General features: G+C 36.4%; 2 protein-coding genes and 1 long non-coding RNA gene across 3 annotated transcripts; all 3 read left to right on the forward strand.

Annotated features, from left to right (window-relative positions):
- The first annotated feature begins 12,709 nt into the window (after positions 1–12,709).
- LOC120105343 (putative disease resistance protein At1g58400) lies at positions 12,710–16,446 on the forward strand. The gene is given in 6 exon segments (XM_039117710.1): positions 12,710–13,503; positions 13,505–13,733; positions 13,766–14,858; positions 15,184–15,307; positions 15,310–15,431; positions 16,408–16,446. Coding segments are annotated over 6 exon segments (2,178 nt in total). The 5' UTR covers positions 12,710–12,932.
- LOC120105344 (zinc finger BED domain-containing protein RICESLEEPER 2-like) lies at positions 16,280–18,629 on the forward strand. Its single transcript, XM_039117711.1, has 2 exons — positions 16,280–18,487; positions 18,625–18,629. Exons 1-2 carry the CDS (start codon positions 16,915–16,917, stop codon positions 18,627–18,629), a joined length of 1,578 nt encoding a protein of 525 aa, XP_038973639.1. The 5' UTR covers positions 16,280–16,914.
- Positions 18,630–18,746: 117 nt separating this feature from the next.
- Positions 18,747–20,269, forward strand: LOC120105352. Its single transcript, XR_005507731.1, has 3 exons — positions 18,747–18,853; positions 18,943–19,497; positions 19,860–20,269. It is a non-coding gene; the product is annotated as an uncharacterized LOC120105352 (long non-coding RNA).
- The last annotated feature ends 436 nt before the right edge of the window (positions 20,270–20,705 follow it).

The raw sequence follows: 20,705 nt of genomic DNA on the forward strand, positions 1-20,705 counted from the left end.
CGAGTCGACTCCGGGTTAAGACGAGTCGACTCCTGCAACAGACGAGTCGACTCCTGATCGCGCGAGTCGACTCCGATCCCAACGGTAATATTGTCAGGAAGTGCAGACTGTGTCCAACGGCTCTATTTTTGTCTCTAACGGCTATATTCTTGTTTCCACGCCATCTAAAGCTATAAAAACAAGAGGAGAGCTAGGGAAGACAAAAAAAATGGAAGTGGAAGAGAACATTTAGGAAAGAGATTTCAAAGTGATTACAAGGGAAATCTCCCATAAGCACAAAAGGGCCATTCAAAGTGAAATAGAGAGAAGAAGAGCATCCAAGTGAATCCCAAAGCTTCCTCTCCATCCGTGTGTCGCCTCGGTGATCCTCTACTTCGTGCCAAATCAAAAGAGGGTCAAGTAAAGAAGAAGCCGAGCTCCTTCATCTTCAAAACTCGTTTGAGGGCTTCTCTTTACTCTATTTGTTTATATTGTTATATTTGCTTGTTTAAGAAGCTTTGATTTGTTTTAAACTTTGTTTTTAATATCTTGTAACTTGATTCAATCAAGGGATTGAATCAAGGGGTTAAGGTTTGTTGGTGAGCCAAAGGGAAAACCAACGGTGAGAGGTTTGTTGGTGAGCCTAGGTCGAAACCAACGGTGTAAGGGTTTGATTGTGATCCCGGAAAAACAATCGGGGTGGTTCTAGTCGGTGAGCCTGGAAAAACCGACCGAGTTCGTTGTGCGCTCGTAAAACAACAAGTTGGGTTGTGAGCTTGTAAAACAACCGGCTGTAATCTGTAGGATTATAGTGAAATTCCCAAGAGATCTTGGGGAGTGGATGTAGGTGCTGGGGTGCACCGAACCACTATATGTTTGTTGTGTTTGTAATGCCTCTTGTCATTGTCTAACTAACACACTTACTTACTTAGATAAATTGCTTGCTTTACTGTTATCCGCGCATCCTTTAGTTGCAAGCATATTCAATCAAGTCACATTCTATACATCAAACTGTTGCTAAGTTTGACTTTCACTGTGCATCCATACAACTTAGCATAATTAATCAAAAACTTTCAGAAGTAGGTTAAAAGTTTTAAAAGACCCAATTCACCCCCCCTCTTGGGTTGTATCTTCTGGGCAACAAGTGGTATCAGAGCGGGTGCTCTAAGTTTAATCATTGATCTCACGATCAAGAGCCAAAGATCATGACAACTCAAATAGATAGTTTTCTAGGAGAAGGACAATCAATTGATACACCTCCACTATTTAATGGCATAAACTATACACATTGGAAAATACGCATGCGCATTTTTATTCAATCACAAAACTATTATTTATGGAAAATCATAATAAATGACCTTCACACACTCTCTCAAACTATTAATGAAAAGGACTTAGCACAATTGAATGCTAATGCTATGAACATATTATATTGTGCTATTCAAGAAACGAAGTTTAATGAAATTTCTGCATGCTTATCTGCTAAGGAGATCTGGGATACTTTAGAAAATATTTATGATAAATCTCAGATTAGCTCATATGTGCTTCAATTACCTACTAACAATGAGACTGCAGAAAAAGGTGTTGAATCTCCCACCTCAGTCGAGTCGACTCCAAGTATTTCAGAGTCGACCCTCAAGTTAACCGAGTCGACTCCAATAAGGTCCGAGTCGACTCCGAGGCAAATCAGCTTCCTAAAGACAAAGAAGAAGAGGAAGCAAGAAGAAAGGAAGAAAGAGGTAAAACGCAAGAAAGCCTTGACCAAGAGAAAGTCAGACAAGGAATTGAAAGTTAGGAGCAACAATGAACTACAAGAGGTAACTAATTTATGTCTTATGGTACAAGAAGATAAAGTAGAATCTGAATCTAATCTTACACCAAATGACTTTCATGAAGAATATTCTTATGATGAACTTTTAAATGCTTTTCATGATTTGTATGGTGAATGTAGAAAATTAGCTATGAAAAATAAAAATCTTAAAAAGCTAAATTTGGAAATTTCAAAAGAAAGAAATTCTATTGCTGAAATACAAGACAAACTAAATTCTGAAAATAAAAGCTTAAGGTCATTTTCAGAAGAATTGATTCAGAAAAATCATAGTTTAATTAAAAAAAATCAAAACTTAAGTAAAGAAATTAATCAATTAAAATCTTTTATTAACAAATTCACCGTAAGTTCAGAACGACTAAAAATGATGTTTGAAAGCCAATATGTTGCTTATGATAAATCAAAACTTGGATTGACTCCTTTACTTAACAATAAATCTCTAGAGAAAAAGGTTATCAATTCACCAAGCAAACCATTAAATAAGATAACTTATTTCAAACATGAAAAGAATGGGCATAACAACTTTTCCCATCGTTCTAACACAATTAAATCAAATGGTAAAGTTATTACTATTAAACAGATTTGGGTTCCAAAAGAAACCATATGTCCTAACTCTCAAGGACCCAAGCAAGCTTGGATACCCAAAATGAAAATATGAGGATGTAGACATAAGTGTGCCAAGATACCCTTGGAACAAAAGAAACTTAAAATATACTTATGAAAAGTAATTAACAAAAATAATAATAATGAAATCAGTAATCCTTGCATCTCATCATTATTTTTGCTTTAGTATTTGATATGAATTGCAAGTATTAAACAATTTTGTGATATAGAAAATACTTTTGGAAATATAATCAAATCATTTCATTTTATAGTATACTTTACTCACTATTGGATAAGTTGCTAAATGATTAATCAATTTATTAAGAATAACTCTATGAATTCTCTATATGCTTGATTGAGAGTTTTTATCCATGGCATTATTGTTTATTGATCATAGATATGATAATGTGTACTTGGTGTGCTTTTGAATATATGCACTATGAATACCAAGATTAAAGAAACCATCTTTGGCATATAAAATCAACTCATGCTAGTATGTACTTAATCTCAAAAGACCTTGTCATTGGCTTACTTAGATTATCTTCTGAAAGGTCAAAATTTGCTATGCATGCTAACTAAGGAAACAAACAAGAATCAATTTCTAAATCTAAAGATGTTATTTCCATCACTAAGTTTTCAAAAGCTTACATTGGATTTGTTCTTGGCAAATAAAATTGAAGTATCTTTTGTATTTGCTAAATCTTGTAAAAGTGTTTCAAATGAAAAAGGTTTTCAAACTGTGAAGATAAAGAATTCAAGGCACAGTGTTGAAAACCAAAATCCTGATAAAGTTTATACAGAAAATATTAAATCCAATGATTTCAGCACCAAGGACACCATAAGTAAAATAGTGTTAATGGAACTCTTGAAGAAATGAAAAAGACAATGGTGTATGATAGTCTACTTAAATGATTTTTGTTAAAAGCTATCATCACTGCTTGTCATAATATGATTTCTATTATACCTATTTTTGATGAAAACTCCTTTTGATCTTCTGAAAAATAGAAAATAAACTATTGCATATCTTTCATATTTTTCAGTCGTACATGTTATGCTTGATATGTTCTTATGAAAATAATGCCAAATCTGATAGAGATATGTCTATCCTTGGATATCATTCATCAAGCAATGCATATAGAATATTCAATGAAAAGATTTTAGTTGCAGAAATATCAAGTCATTTTATTCTTTATGAGACTAATGATTTATTATCAAGATACTAAGATCAAATTATATATGTATATGGTTAATCTTTTACATATAACAATCTGAAAACATGTTAATAATTAGAACCAAACTGAGTTTTTCAGAAATGCACTTAATGAAGAAAAATTGATGACTACTAAAAGACTAAATCAAGAAAAGATGAAATAGATCTTGACAAAATTCTTGCATGATTAGAAGTAAAGATCACCATTATCATTTGCTTGCTTTATGAGCTTTATATTCTATCAAATGAATGTGTAGAATGGACTCCTATGTGCTTATTTTATTAAAGAAGATATATGTTAAATAACCACCATATTTGAAAACACTCATTACAAATATGATAAAGCAATATATGATTTGGAACAAGCATCAAAAGCATGATATAAAAGCTTAAGTAACCTTTTTGATAGAAAGTAATAGTGATAAATCTATGCTTCAAAAAGAAGAATTTGTGATATCTTATTTGCTCAAAGTATACATTGATGACATCATTTTTGGTTCTACTAGTGGAGATTTATATGAAGATTTTACTAAGCTCATGCAAGGTGAGTTTGAAATATGTATGATGAATGAATTAACATTTTCTCTCAAACTCCAAATTAAGCCAAACAAGAAAGGGGATCTTCATTGACCAAAGTTAGTCCACAAGAAAACTCTTATAGAAGATTGGCATGAAGAAGGTATGTCTATGACCCCATCTTGTAGAATTTGAAAAGGATGAGCAAAGTAGATCTATTGTTTTAAAGCTGTATTGAAGCATGATAGAATAATTATTTTATCATACAGCTAGTAGACCAGATTGTATGCTCATTGTGTGCCCTTGTGCAAGACTTCAATCTAACTTTAATGAATCATATTTTATTGATAACAAATAAATTATAATCTGAATTTTGATAGAAACAACTGTTTAAGATAAATTTATTAAAACTTAGCTAACATGTCTTATTGATAATTACCTTAAGCAAATAGAATCTAAACTAAATTGATTTTGGAAATAAGAAATTGATTTGATCTTGATGAATCTTTCTGCTGCCTCATATGCTTGTCCTTAATGAAACTATCTCTATTTCAAGTGATGTGTGCTTGCTTATATTTAGGCAATCTCTTGAGTAAAGTGACTCAACATGCAACTACTGTCATATCTTATATTGAGTCATCTAGTTAAAAAAAAATATGTTGGATGAATGTTTTGTATCTTGAAGAAACTAATGACTTTCTTTCAAGAAAGAAAAGGAGTTTGTTAATAATGCAGGATCCTTGAGCAAGAAAATGAGAGATTTCAACTTGAAGGATATCTCCATGTAAGATACAATAAACATTCACATGCAAACAAGAGGGAGGACCTTCTTCAGCCAAAAGTTCGTACATAAGAAATCTAGTAGGTATTTGCTGAAGAATGCAGAATGAATTGGTAATTCTAGTTACCTCTCTCATAAATTAATTGAGCAAAGTCAATAACTTAAATCTTATTATGGCATGATTATTAATTTTTGATATCATGTCTATATATATATATTGATTGACTTATACTTTTAGAAATTATTTCATGGTTTGCCCAAGCTAAAATATATCTTTGCCTATGTCATAACCATGAAATACACAAGTTTATGCTTAAAATTTTGATTTAAAATAACTTGTGAGAAATTATGAATCCTTGAGCACAATGAAAAAGTTGTTTGCATGATATACATCTATATGATACATAAGATTATTTCTTTATTCTGCTCTTTCATGTAAATTACTTGAGAATAACAAAAAGAGAGAGAGATAAAGGAAAGAAAATGGATATTATTCAAAAGATGTAAAATCTAAGCAAAGGCAAATACTCCAATCTTAAGGAAAAGCAAAACAAGCATAATATATTCAGCACATTTGGAAGGGGTAAAATCCGTAATTAATTACACTTAAACAGGAAGAGTTTGAAGTGAAATTTTTAAATTTTCTATATTGCTCATAATAGGGATGGTGCCAATGGGGAGGCTAGTGGTAGTACCCAGCACTATTTGACCCAACTATTCGGTGTAGGGCATATTAGGGACGGCACAAGAGGGAGGCTAGTGGTAGTACCTCGTGCCCCTTCCCAACTCCACCGGATAGGGAGCAAATAGAGTATAGAGCATAAGAAAGTAAAAATGAAAGACAAAGTTAATGAAAGTATATAAGAAGAATCAAGTCAAATTTTTAATCATTTGAAAACACACTTTAAGGATGAAATCATTGCAAGATAATATTTAAATAGGAGGAGTTTATTTGAAAAAGAATTGATTTTGATCCTTGACATGCTTGTTCTTAATATTTTAATGCATGACTTAGCACACAGTATACTTTGCATATGGCATGATGGTTTAAATTATGGGTTCTCAATGCTTCATGCTTGGATAATTTGATTGAATGTTTGGAATACTACATAAAATTTTTTTTGGTATTATTAAAAAGAAATTTCAGATTTGTCGTTCACAATCATCGTTAAAATCTGAAAGGTGAATAAAATTTGTAAAAAGGAGAAGAGAAGGATATCTCTATTTAGGCAAAATGAATTGAGTTTGTTTTATCCTTCAACTTGCTTAAATTTGGTATATAATGTTCTAATTCGTACCAAAACTCAACATAAATACAAATATTCTAAATATGCTCTTATATGTTTGAAATATGTGTTTTCAATCGTAATAATTTAAGATGAGCTATAATGTGGAAGATACATATCTCAAATTATGATTTTGAAAGCCTCTATTGAAAATCCTATGTAATTCAGAATCTGATTTTGTATAAAAGCTTAAACTCCATATGATTTCTAAATAAAATCTTAATGTAAGAAAAACAGAATTAATTTTGGTATTGCTCCGATACGCATCCGAAACATATCATTTCTTATCTTTAAAGTGTACTAATATTGGTCCAAATGATGAGTTTTTCAATGATCTTGATTGCAAGTAAATATTTTTAAATATATGATTTTATTTTGATATTAAAAAAAAAACTATTGGGCTTCATGTATACATTGCTGAAAAACTATGATTAAGAAATTGAGTTCTATAAATATATATATTTCAATGATCATCTATATGTTTTTCTCTCCTACATTATTAAAGACAAAATAGAGTGAATGATCTTAAAGCTAGAAATATTTCAGCTCACTCAAATGATTCTAAAAGAAAGAAAATGTAAATGCTTTTGAAAGAAACTGAGCTTCAAATGAATCATTTTCTGATTAATAATTCTATACATTTTCTCTAAGATTAGGAGAAAGCATAACTTGTTCTTAAAGGATTAGGAAGAGTGACTACTATAAATTTTGAATAATTCTAGATCACTCTACACTCTCGATATCAAAAGAAAAGAATGATTAAAGAGGAATGCATCTTTTGGGGGGGAGCTTTAGATATTTTAAAGATACTTTAATTTGGTATCAGATGATGCATACCTTGAATTTTGTGGATTGATTTTGATGAACCTCCTTATATTGCAAAACATGCTTTAATTACCTTGAGATGAGTTCTATAAAGGTTGTCTTATCTCAAACCTTGAGTCTTATGAAAATAAGCTGAAACTTATAGAAAATATATTTTTGAGATTGACAATTTTATTGAACATTATCTTCAAATTCTAAACTCTTAAATGGAATGATCAATTGAGGGGGAGAAAGAAAATTTCAGAAGGCGAGGTCTTATGGAACTTAATCGCATAAATCTATAACTAAAGGAGAGAGGAAGAATACTAAATGAAAAGTGATCTTAATGCTCTCCAATATTTATCATCTGAAATTTAAATCTGAAAATTTTTACGATACACCTTGAGGCTTGTTATTTGGTTAGTATATCCTATGCATCAATCATGAACCAAATTACAATTCAAATAGTTGATCTTAAGAGCCTCTAATTTAATGAAAAAGGGGGAGAATAACGTGTTGAATTTTCTTGAATATCTCTCAGAAAATCTATTTTGGAATTCACTAATGAGATCTAATTGGCTTGCTCTTTAGAACTTCAATTTTGTGCCAATTCATATTTTTTTTTATGTATCAAATTGTGCTTATTTTCTAAAAGAACAAAAGAAAGTCTTTAAAAGAGCTCTGAGATGAATCATAAATTGCATGAATTCATATTTTGGTATTTGTGCCCCAATGCTCTTATTATCATAAAAGAACCTTGAAGTCAGTAAGAATTAATGATCCAACATGATGATATGTCTTTCAAATATATAAGTTTTGATCTTTTACTCTGAAAATCAATTAAATTGCTCTCATGTTGATAAAATACTTAATCGATTGGGCAAAAGGTCTTAAATGAACAAGCTTTCATACTTATTAAAGAGAGGTTAGATTTTCACTCATGTGTTTCCTTGAATATCATTTGTGGTACTTCTTGTATTAACCTAAGGAAGATTCCACCTATACTTGATTAGAAAACTATCTGTGGTATCAAATTAGAAAACTTCTTGAAATCACATTCGATGTGTTCTGCTCTGAAATTATCTTAATTGGCTCTGATCTATGCTCATTAATCTGATTCTAACATTCAAATCAGAGTACAATAAGGGAAAGAAATATTTGAGTATTCTTATCTTTGTGCTTAATGTTTCACTATCTTTTTGATGTTGTCAAAAAGGGGGAGAAATATCTAAGTATATGCTCATAATGCTTTGTGTTTTGCATTGAACACCAACTCAGCTTAAATTGAAATATGTTGATTGTGTTAAGCTGATTAAATCTAAAGCATTATCATGAAGTATGTTTTTAAATATATATGTTTTCTACTTCATGCAACTTAGCTATGTATTACTTCTAGAACACAATATATTTTATATTGCATATACTCCAAGTTTTGTCATCATCAAAAAGGGGGAGACTGATGACCCAAAGATTGATTTAAAGATTGATTTTGATGATCACAAAACCTTGAAGTATAAATACTAATGTTTGTGTTGCAAGGAGAAAGATATTTATTTTGCAAGGAACATAGCAAGTTGGAAAAACACAAGAAGGCCTCCAAAGCTCTCAAGAAAAGTTGGAAGAAAGCTACAATTTATTGGCCCAAGTCTCAAGTTCAAAGGATTCAAATTGGAGGAGCAAATTCGAAGGAAAATTCAAAAGAATAGTCTTCGAGTCGACTCCTGAGGAATTCGAGTCGACTCCGATGCTTGTCGAGTCAGCTCCAGAGTAGAACGAGTCGACTCCAGGGAGTAACAGACAGAAAGACAGAAAAGATATTTTGGACCCTGAGAGGCGAGTCGACTCCTAAAGAACTCGAGTCGACTCCAATAGCTGGCAAGTCAACTCCTAAGGAAAACAAGGCAAAAGTCAGAGAGCGATTTTCGACCCTGAGATTCGAATCGACTCCTGTGGAACGCGAGTCGACTCCAATGGTTGGCAGGTCGACTCCAAAGAAAGCGAGAGTCGACTCTCAGTGGAACACAAGGAAAAAGTCAGAGAGCAGTTTTCGGACTCTCAGATCCAAGTCGACTCCCAGACAACTCGAGTCGACTCCAAGGCAGCGCTACACCAAAATGGCAGAAGGCTGTGTTTCGGAAACTGAGAGCCGAGTCGACTCCGGAACAGTTTGAGTCGACTCCAAGACCAGACAAGCCAAAAATGCAGAGGATCAGTTTTCGGGCTCTGAGAGCCGAGTCGACTCCAAGAGAATCCGAGTCGACTCGAGGAAGAAAATCAGAAAGTATGTCCTCTGAATTCATGGGATGAGCCGACTCCGAAGATGCCAAGTCAGCTCCAGATGTTGGCGAGTCGACTCCGGGTTAAGACGAGTCGACTCCTGCAACAAACGAGTCAACTCCTGATCGCGCGAGTCGACTCCGATCCCAACGGTAATATTGTCAGGAAGTGCAGACTGTGTCCAACGGCTCTATTTTTGTCTCTAACGGCTATATTCTTGTTTCCACGCCATCTAAAGCTATAAAAACAAGAGGAGAGCTAGGGAAGACAAAAAAAATGGAAGTGGGAGAGAACATTTAGGAAAGAGATTTCAAAGTGATTACAAGGGAAATCTCCCATAAGCACAAAAGGGCCATTCAAAGTGAAATAGAGAGAAGAAGAGCATCCAAGTGAATCCCAAAGCTTCCTCTCCATCCGTGTGTCGCCTCGGTGATCCTCTACTTCGTGCCAAATCAGAAGAGGGTCAAGTAAAGAAGAAGCCGAGCTCCTTCATCTTCAAAACTCGTTTGAGGGCTTCTCTTTACTCTATTTGTTTATATTGTTATATTTGCTTGTTTAAGAAGCTTTGATTGTTTTCTTCTCAAGCCAAGGGTCGGGTCAAGCTACAACCAGTAGACCCTCCCCTTGCCTCTCCTAAAATCTCTCAATGACTAGTCCTAAAATCTCTCAACGCTAGTCTTCCAATTTTTTCTTTCTAAAATCTCTCAACCATCAATCTTGTAATTATCTCTTTTCTTTCTTATCTCAAGATCTTGTAAATTGCTACGGTGCTTATAAATAAAAGTCCAACCACGACTTTAGTATGATTGAGAGAGTTCAACTTCTAACACAATCTTTGTTTTCTTTCTTTATGGCCTGCGACTCCCAAACGTACTACTCATCATCATTGTGCTTTGTAGTCACAACCACCTTCTCGGCCATGGCCCATGAGGTAAGCAGAGTAGAACCCCACTCCGAACCGCCCAATCATATTGACATCAGCCTCGGCCACAAGCGCCTCCATGAGCTCCTTGGTGCTGGACTTGGCAATGGTATCAAGATTGTTGACCAGACCGGATTTGGTCATTACGATTCCTTCCTTTATCTTGCCAAATCATCTTTTACCAGCGGGATAGTCTAATTACCTTCTTGTGCAAATAGATTGGACCAGGTCATGAGTGACCCGACCCAATCAAGTTCCTTATTTAGATTCTAATATTGGACCCAGACCAAACCTAATAGAAAATTAGATCAGGTCAAATCTACGGCTATAATTTTTGACCAAATAGGTCATTTGGATCAAGTCAGATCTATGTAAAACTCGGTCCCAACCTAAAAAATTTGGATCGGGATGGAGCGGTTCAGGTCTAATCCCAATTAGCTCTCTGTTTGGCAAAGTTGCGATTTCTTATTTCACCAATATTCACTTTCTCAAATGAAATCATGCAAATAAATGACATGCTTGTCTTAAATGTTGGTAGCTCTCCTATCTTGTTCATAATTTATTCAGTCATGACTCAATTTTCAAACTGATACTTCATAAGCAACATTTGGACCTGATTCATAGATTTTATGCTTGGACGATATCACGCGTATCCAAGTATTGGTAAATGGTAATTGATCCTTTCCACAAAAGTTGATTGTCTATAAATAGTGCTCAACAATACCTGATAGTCTGATATAACTCAAAGTCAAAAAATATATGGACAGTAAAATAAATTGGACTAGTACATATTTCAAAACCAAATGCATAGGTGTCTTCAATATGGATTTAAACCCTTTTCTGAAAACAAAAAAACATGGATCTAACATAACTGTTGAAGATGTAATTGAGGTCTGAAGGTGACCATAAAACTACCGAAACAAAACTACATGAGTTTTCCTACTCCTTTCACCTACTAGATTGGCTGACCTCCTCTTTACTAGGAGCAAAGCAGCAGTTTGAATTCAAAATTTCGTAAACTAGAAAGCAACAGGATAGTGATACCTGATCTCCATTAAAATTGCATCAAACAAAACACTAAACCAGTTCAACAAACATGTGATGCTTTTGTAAAACCTTATTTCTGGATACCCACGAACAACTACTGGAACATGTGATGCACCCTTGCAGCCTGCAAACCTAAATAGTTTATCGAATCGGGTCGGATTATAGGGTTGGAAATCCAAAATTATCTAAATTTTAAATAAATTAAATTGGGTCGGATCAAAATTTAGAAAATTTAGATCCAACCCGAAAATGGAACGAGTCGAATTTTAGAACTTGACCAAGCTCCTTAGATCCTTTAAATAGATCGGATTGGGTCTAAACGAGTCGGATTAGGTCGGATCACGGGTCAATTTGACCCATTTGCAGCCTTGATCTTTCTTATCTAAAACATAACTTTATTCATGGAGAAAGATAGCATAGATATATTCCCTTCTACCTCGTTAGCTGATTACCATGTTATTACTTCATTTTTTTTATTTTTTTAAGTGTACCAAAAAGTTATTATCTCTGTGATAAATAATAAATCATCGTGAAATTCGAAGTGCATTAAATAGCTTCTATTCCTTTCCTGTAACCTCTCCCATTTATTCCTGTGATCAAATAAAAGACACTTATCCTAGGAAACGAATCCATTCCTTCTACAGTACTTGAATAGCTTTTTTTTTTGTTTGTTTTTTTGCGGTATCCAAATGCTGCCTAAGCGAAGGTTCTTCCAGCACGGATTCCAAATGAACATGTTGATGGAAGAGTAAGCATGGAAATCTTTAAAAATAACAATATTTTTTCCAGTTAAATTAACGAAATTAATATCAAGCAATGTTTTAAAACCTATGGTGGGCCACAGCCCACCCACTGAACCCCACTAATATTTTTAGGTAGGGTCACATCAAAATTAATAACTATATTTCATACCAACTATTTTTAATCAATTTTTATTGTAACAGAAAGGTAATAAAAACCTTAATCCAATTTTTACATACCTAGAACAGCTTTAATATTTTAATAACTAAAACTTTTATATGTTTGGTATAAAAAATAAATTGATTATCAATACAATTACATACCTTTGTAACTTATAATTTTATAATCAAATGTTTCTAACAATTGGTGCTACACTTATGCATTGCAAAACTTTGTTAAACAATTTTTTGATCAAGATTATATAATTAACTGAAATAAATTAGATAAATTCAGATTAACTTTTATAATTATATAATTGTGATACAAATTGTTATCAAATAAACGTGCCAAGTTTTAAAAAAAATGAAGTAAGCACTTTTTATTATATATTGACATTGAAATTAATTATAGGGTCTGTTTTTATATTTGTTAATTTCATTTCTATTACTTTTAGATGTTTATGTACTTTATTAACGATGTTACAAGTCAATGGGTCAACCGCGGACCTAGCCACCAAATGGGTCAGTTCCGCAGCGGACTCACATCCACAGAAGATCACATGTCGCCTTGACAAATGGGTTGCAGGGGAGAGGTCAAAAAGATGGGGAAATCTTCGACTTTTGTGAACAACTTGACAAATGGATTGCAGGAGAGATGCATCTAATGCTATAGAAGTAATGATGGCTGGATGCCCTTCGAGCAAGCAGATCTTGCAAATCTAGATGTGCTTCTGAAGCTATGATCTCACTTCCACCTGGGAAGGAGAACTGAGATCAGAAATGGCTGAGGCTGTTGTTTCTGTTGTGGTGCGAAAACTCGGAGACTTCCTACTCCAAGAAGCCGAATTACTGTATCGAGTCCGTGATCAAGTTGAGCGGATAGAAGATGAATTGCGGGGAATTCAATGCTTCTTGAAGGACGCTGACAACAAACGGAAGGGGAACGATGAGAGTGTGAAGAATTGGGCGAGAGATGTCACAGATGTAGCTTACGACGCTGAGGATATCGTTGAAACATTTGTGCTCAAGATCGAGAGACGGCGGAGGCGGAGAGGCTTCGTGGGCCTTGTCATTACGTATGCCCTTATCTTCGGTGAATTAATAGCTTGCCATAGAATTGGCTTGGATATTTCAGAGATCAAGTCAAGGATCCTTGACATCTCCCATCGTAGAGATCGATATGGCATCGCCAATATAGGTGAAAGTGGGGGAGCAGGGGGGAGCCATGCAGATGAGAGTGTGCAATCCCAGCGGCGGATATTACCACATGTTGATGACTCAGATACTGCAGGTTTCGAGGATGATAGGAAAGCAATCGTAAAACAATTAAGATCCGAGAAATACACGGCGTTGCGTGATCTCGATAGTTGGAATTGGTGGTCAGGGCAAGACTACACTTGCTAAAAAGGTTTACAATACCGGCGAAATCAAGAGAAGCTTTGAGAAATATGCCTGGATATCAGTTTCTCAGGTCTATAGTGTGACAAAGATTTTGGAGAACATCATGAGGAAAATTATGGGAATTTCAGAGGAAGAACTGGATAGCATGGAAGAAGATGACTTGAAAGAGAAGCGGCATAAGTTCTTGAAAGACGAGATATCTGATCGTGATGGGTGATGGATGATATATGGAGTACAGAAGTATGGAAAAAAATTGTGCCAGATGCGAAGAACGGAAGCAGAATCATTTTCACTTCCCGTTCGATAGATGTTGCAAAATCTGCTGATCCAGATTCCCCACCCTATGAGTTAAGGGTTTTAGATGGACAGGAGAGCTGGGAACTCTTTCTTAGGAATGTTTTTCCAAATCAAGATGTTAAAACGAGCTGCCCTGAGAACTTGGAGATGTTGGGTCGAGAACTTGTGAAAAGATGTGGTGGTTTGCCTCTTGCTCTTGTTGTGCTTGGAGGCATGCTATCGAAAAAAGATAAAAATCCTATCGTATGGTCAAAAGTGAAGAAGAGTTTGAAATGGGAGGCAGACAAAGATGGCAACCAATGCTTAGATGTACTGGCTTTGAGCTATGAAGACCTACCTTACGACCTAAAATCATGCTGTCTCTATCTGGGTTATTTCCCTGAGGACTCAGAGATCAGAGCTTCTAAACTGATTAGGTTATGGACTGCAGAAGGCTTCATTCCGGCAAGAGAGAGGGAAACTTCAGAAGAAACAGCGGCAGATTACTTGGAAGAGTTAGTCCAGAGGTGCATGGTTCAAGTTGTGGAAAGGAAGTCTGATGGAGGTGTCAAGACCTTCCGAGTTCACGATCTCCTGCGTGAATTGTGCATATCGGAAGCAAAAGAGGCTCGATTTGCCGACGTTTATAGCACCGAAGATCAGACAACCTCAAGTGCTTCACGCCGTGTGGCTTTATTCCACTACAGTGCTGATCATGTACTGGCGTCTCTTAATTCTTCTTCTCAATTCCTGCGCACTCTCGTAGGCTTCAATTGGCCTGCAAGCACTGGCCCTGTAGACCTGAGGCTACACAGTCTGAAGTTACTGAGAGTGATTGATCTGGAAGGGGCGTCACTTCAGGAGATGCCCAAGGAAATCAAAAGCATAATCCATTTGCGATATTTGGGGCTGAGAAGGACCTGGGTGTCAGAGATTCCACCATCCATCGGAGATCTTTGCTATCTACAAACTCTTGATGTAACATGGACTTCCGTCAAGTCTTTGCCTGATGCATTTGGAAGATTCCTTCACTAAGGCATGTATCCTTTTACTGGGCTAATCCGATCCCGATCCCATTATAAAAGATCTGTAAAGATCTGTGCTGCAAAGAATCTGCTGACCTTGAAGGGAGCACGTGGTGGATTATGGATTGAGAAGCAACTGCCACAACTGACCAACTTTCGGAACCTCGAGATACTCAAAGTTTCAGATTTAGATGAAACGATGCTGTCCAATTCACTTAGGAACCTGAGTTCTCTAGTTTTATTCGCACTCGAAGGGAATCCGATCCCCACCGACATCATTCCAGCATTATCAGGACAAGAGCACCTTCATGTTTTGCGTCTAAATGGACGTATGTCAGAGGCCACAATTACCCAACAGCGATGAATTCCCTCATAACCTCACCAAGCTCACATTGCAGCGATCTCGTATAGAAGTGGACCCAATGGCAACGCTGGAGAAGCTGCAAAACCTTGAGTTCTTAGATTGGGGTTTCGAGCATACGCAGGGAAAGAGATGGTTTGCTCTGCAGGTGGATTCTTGCAGCTGAAACGGTTGCATCTCCACGGTCTGAGGGCACTGGAAAATTGGAGGGTGCAGGTAGGGCTGGAAGTGGGCTCGGGCCGGCCCGAAGCCCATCGGGTCGGGCCGCTCGCGGGCCGGGCTATGGGCTAGGGCCAATGCATTTCGGGCCGGGCTCGGGCTGAATAATTAAGCCCATTTCTATTTCGGGCCGGGCTCGGGTATCTCATTGGCCCGGCCCGGGCCCGACCCAAGCCCGGGCCCGAACGCGGCCCGTCCAAGCCCGAGCCCGTATCACTGATACGGTATCAGCAATTTGCCCTAAGCCCCTAAAGGAAAACCTAAAGGCTTGAAAGTTGAATCGCGACTCGCTCCGTCGGCCGTCGCTCGTCACCATTTTCGACCCGAGGGATTTGCAGAGGCGGCGCGGACGAGCGGTGGAGGCGACGAGGCGCGGCGCGTGGAGCGGTGCAGGCGACGAGGCGTGGTCCGCTCGTCCACTCTTCCATTTCTCCGGTCGTCATCGTCGTCGTCGTCGTCGTCGACCGTCCCGGCCACCCTATCGTCGGCGAAGCTAGATTTTGAGGTACGTTTTCTTCGTTTTGGCTGGGATCTTCTTCGTTTTGGTTGGGATCTTCTTCGTTTTGGTTGGGATTTGCCGAGGCGCAGAGTGGATGAGCGGCGGAGGCGTGGAGCTAGGGACCTAGGGTTTCTCCGCTTCCGGCTTCTCCTTGTCGGCTTCTCCTTCCGGTTTCTCCGCTTCCGGCTTCTCCTAATCTCCTTACACTACTGTTTGATGATTTCTCTTTATGCTTTATAATTATGCTCGGTAGCAGCCTAGCAGGGTTTTAGTTGTGACTTGTGAGCATCAAAGGAGTATGGTTTTTAACAAATTTTAAGGGACCTCAACCTGCCTCTTTCTTACAGATAAAAGTGGCCGCTGATCCCACTTGATTTTAAGTTAAATCAAGTTAAACGGCTTTTGGAGGCTTTGATTGGATAAATTTAATTTTGCTTTTTGGCAACTGGCTGAACTAATAATCTGTCTTTCCAGAGCAGCAGGGTTCTTGTTTTGGCACAGATCACAGTTTGAATTAGTTCTGGGCACTTTCCCATGCAAGACATTAATAGCATCAGTGCCAAAAATCTAGAGCATCATAAATTGATAATCTGATATATCTGTTGAGATGGTATGAACATATTGCGCGAGATATTCTGCTATGTCACCAAAAATATCAACTGAGATTGAACCGAAATATTGATGCCTATACTTTTTCATATTGGCAGATAATTTTTTAAAAAATAGTTCCTCAATTATTTTTTTAACATAAGTGCATGACAAGATAGTGATTTGTTATTATTTATTTGTTTATTTATTTATGGGTTCAATTTTCAAATGAGTTAGTAAATTTTTAGTTGAACTGGCAAGTTGATCATCTTTGTTATGTTATAGCAACTGGAAGTTTTCATGCTTTTAATTATGATGCCTGCTGAGGAGAATTGTTACAATAGTTGCAATTTGTGATATTTATTTTGTTATTTGGGCAGATTATTTTTACTAATGTCTCATTCTAAAGTGGGTGAAAATGAGACTGTTGAAGATTTAAGGAATGAGGATGATAGAAATGAAGATACTGCTGAAAATATTTGTGACAATTCTTCTAGAAAAAGATCTTGGGTATGGAATCACTTTATCGAGGAAAAAAATTCTGAAGGGTCAATAGCTAAGTGCAAATATTGTAAAAAAGTTTTAAGTGGGAGCACTAAAGGAGGAACGAGTCATCTAAAACGCCATCTTGAAAATGTTTGCAAGAAGTATCAAAAGAATTCGACTAATCAGCTGCTCTTACTACCAAGTTCAAAAGATCCGATAAAGTGTTTCAAATTTAATCAAGAAGAGAGTAGAAAAATTCTTGCAAAATTTATCATATGTGCTGAGCTTCCATTTCGTATTGTTGAGCACACTGTTTTTCTGGATTTTATGAGATCTCTTCAGCCATTATTCAAAATTATGGGTCGTAAGACTGTAAAACATGATTGTATGGCTTTGTATCAAGAAGAGAGGAAAAAATTGCATGATGTATTCAAGAACCTAAGTTCTCGAGTTAGTTTCACTACTGATATTTGGACATCAAATCAGAAAATCGGTTACATATCTGTCACAGCACATTATATTGATTCTGACTTTACTCTGCATAAGAAGATTATTAGTTTCAAGAAACTTCCATACCCTCACACCAGCTTTGCAATTGAAGATGCTGTAAAAAAATGTCTTGTTGAATGGGAATTGGATTATAAAATATGTGCTATTACTTTGGATAATTGCAGCACAAATGATGCTGTAATGAGAAGGCTCCGAGATCACTTTTGTTATTCAATGTTGTTTAGTGGGGAGTACAGTCATATTAGATGTTGTGCACATATATTAAATATTATGGTTCAGGATGGAATGAAAATCATTCATGAAGCTATTGAATGTATAAGAGAAATTGTTAGATATGTCTCTGCATCCCCATCTCGAATGCAAGCATTTAATGAAATTCTACAGCATATGAGACTTCCTGCTAGAAAAGGACTCACTTTGGATGTTCCTACAAGATGGAATTCTACTTATGAAATGTTGCATGATGCACTTGGTTATAAAGATGCTTTTATTAGATATGCAACTGAGCATTCATGTGTATGCCCCACCAATGATGAATGGAAAAAGGCTTCTATAATTCTTAAATTTTTAGAAGCCTTTCTTGATGCCACTAAAGTATTTTCTGGTTGTAAGTATCCCACATCCAATTTATACCTAAAAGAAGTTTGGGGAATTAGGGCTTTATTGATGGATGAAAGTATCGATACTGATGAAACAGTGAAGCAATTAACAAATGAGATGCTAAAGAAGTTTAACAAATATTGGTCTCAGTGCAATAATTTGTTGGTAATTGCTTCTATTTTGGATCCCAGATCAAAATTGATATTTGTAGAATTTTGTTATCAAAAGGCATTTGAGTTGGAGGAGTGCAAGAAAAAGATTGATGATATTCGTGCTTGTCTTTTTCAATTGTATCATGAGTATGTAGATGCAACAAGAATGCATCCCTCGATGAGTTCAAGTGAGCGAACATCTAATTTTGGTGGACAAGGTGATATAAGTTCAGTTTCTTCCAAAAAAAAATTTGGTATGGATTTTGCTCAATTTAGAAGTCAGAGTTCTTCAAAACGCCCTAAGAGATCCGAGTTGGATAGTTATTTGGATGATGATGTACTTCCTGATTTGGAGAATAAAGAGTTTGACATCTTGGCTTGGTGGAAGAGCAATGCAGCAGTCTATCCTATACTATCAAGAATGGCTCGAGATGTTCTAGCTATTCCAGTCTCCACTGTTTCATCTGAGTCAGCATTCAGCACTAGTGGTAGAGTTGTGGATCAGTATCGAAGCTCTTTGAGCCCTTCTACCGTAGAAGCCTTAGTGTGTACCCAAGATTGGCTTCGTGAACAATATGATGAAGGTTTATAAATCTTTTAAATTTATCTAATATTTTTATTTGCTTATTGTACTTATAATTTAAACATTTATGATTGATTTGTGTGTTAACAGTTGCAAATTGCTCGAGTTCTGTAACGTTGAATGTAGATGACGACACCCTGGACTCCTGGAGTGGGCAATTTGGGAGAACTGAATGACGATACCCTCATCAGATCTAGTTCATACCTAAAGTATCAAGTATGAAGTATGTTTGTTGATGGAGTATTTTTATGTGGATCATGGTTATTTGTTGCAAAATTTTATGAGAGTTGTATGTTTTTGAACTGCAGGCCTGAAGCTGACTTCAGGGGATTTCTCTATTACATGGATATGATGAATATATTATTGTGCAGGGAACAACGACTTCAGGCCGATGATTTTTTTTATCCTCCTGTTTTTGATGGAATCCTTTTGTTTGGTTTCAGTTGTATCGTTGCACTTGGTTGCATGGAATGAATTTTTTTGCAAGTTTTCTTCAAACCATCAGATGCTATTTTGTTAATGATCTGTCTGATTGCCTACTTGGTCCATCTTATATTTGATTTAAGTTGAATAGGTTGTTTGCTTGTCGACATTTTTGCTTGTATGTTTACAAGAGCAGCATATGCAATATTTTTGTTGAATAAGGTTCATCTTCTATGCTTTATTGTGCTTCTGTCTCTCTGTTTAAGGTGAAAGTCAATGTATACCAGAAAATCCTTGTTCATGTTCTGAGATTGTCCGGTTAGATTCAGAAACTCATACCTGTGCACATGAACTTTGTTGAGGAAATATCTCTTGGCAGAAAACATTAATGCAGAATAATGTATACAAAATAATGGCAAGGATGTTGCTGACGCTTTCCAGTCCCTAAAACTTCATTGCAAATCCTGCATGTAATTTTATGCAAAATATGCAGTGAGAGCTTGTACGGACTACCTAAGCATAAAGCATCTGATATTTTATATGCATTTGTATTTTGCCAATCACATTTTGTTTTCGTTTGGTAGGATTTAGAGCAGCTTTTAAACTACATTGGAGCTGAAAGTTTGGGACCAAGGCGTGTATTAGCTAACTTGAAGGAGCTTGTGAGGATCATCCAGTCTCAGGAATACATTGACATGTAATTAACTCCACTTGTATCAACGTGTTGAAGCAGCAGATAGATTTTGCCAAACCTTGGTGCAAATTTTAGTGAAGCACCTTTGACACAAACCAATTGAATACAATTTTCCAAAGATCTGTATACATATTACATTTTTTCGATGTAACATATTGTTGTTTCTACAACAATGAAAGCAATATTTCTAATGTCAAATTGCTACCAATAGGTTTGTCTAAATCTAACAAGTATTGGAAGTCAGATGGTTCACTTTGACTGACAGATGTTACTTCTTATCATTGCCTACATATTTGCTTATCTGGACTCTCTGGGATATCTGCTTTTAATTAAAGTATAATAATCACAAAGCCAATCAGTTGCTCACTTTTCTAATGAAACAAGAGAGGATATTTTAAGTTCTCTTTGTTCAAGAATAGCATGAACTTGTTTGCATGTCGTGCATGATTGCTGCTTCAAACAAAAAATGCTGTTAGTAATATAAGGAAGCAGGTGAGAATGAAACATCAGAAAAAGCCAGAAAACACAAAGGAGGATATGCTATGACCCAAACGGGCTGGCCGGGCTGGGGATCGGGCCGGGCTCGGAATCGGGCTGGCCCAAACGAGCTGGCCCAAACGGGCCGGCCCAGGTTAGGGCCCAACTGGGCCGGCCCAAATGGGTTCGGGCCGGGCCCGGGCCGGGCTCGGGCCGGGCTCGGGCCTTGTTCCTTAAAAATTTTTCGGGCCCCGGCCCG

This window comes from Phoenix dactylifera, unplaced genomic scaffold, assembly GCF_009389715.1.
Source record: "Phoenix dactylifera cultivar Barhee BC4 unplaced genomic scaffold, palm_55x_up_171113_PBpolish2nd_filt_p 000265F, whole genome shotgun sequence".
Taxonomy (NCBI): domain Eukaryota; kingdom Viridiplantae; phylum Streptophyta; class Magnoliopsida; order Arecales; family Arecaceae; genus Phoenix; species Phoenix dactylifera.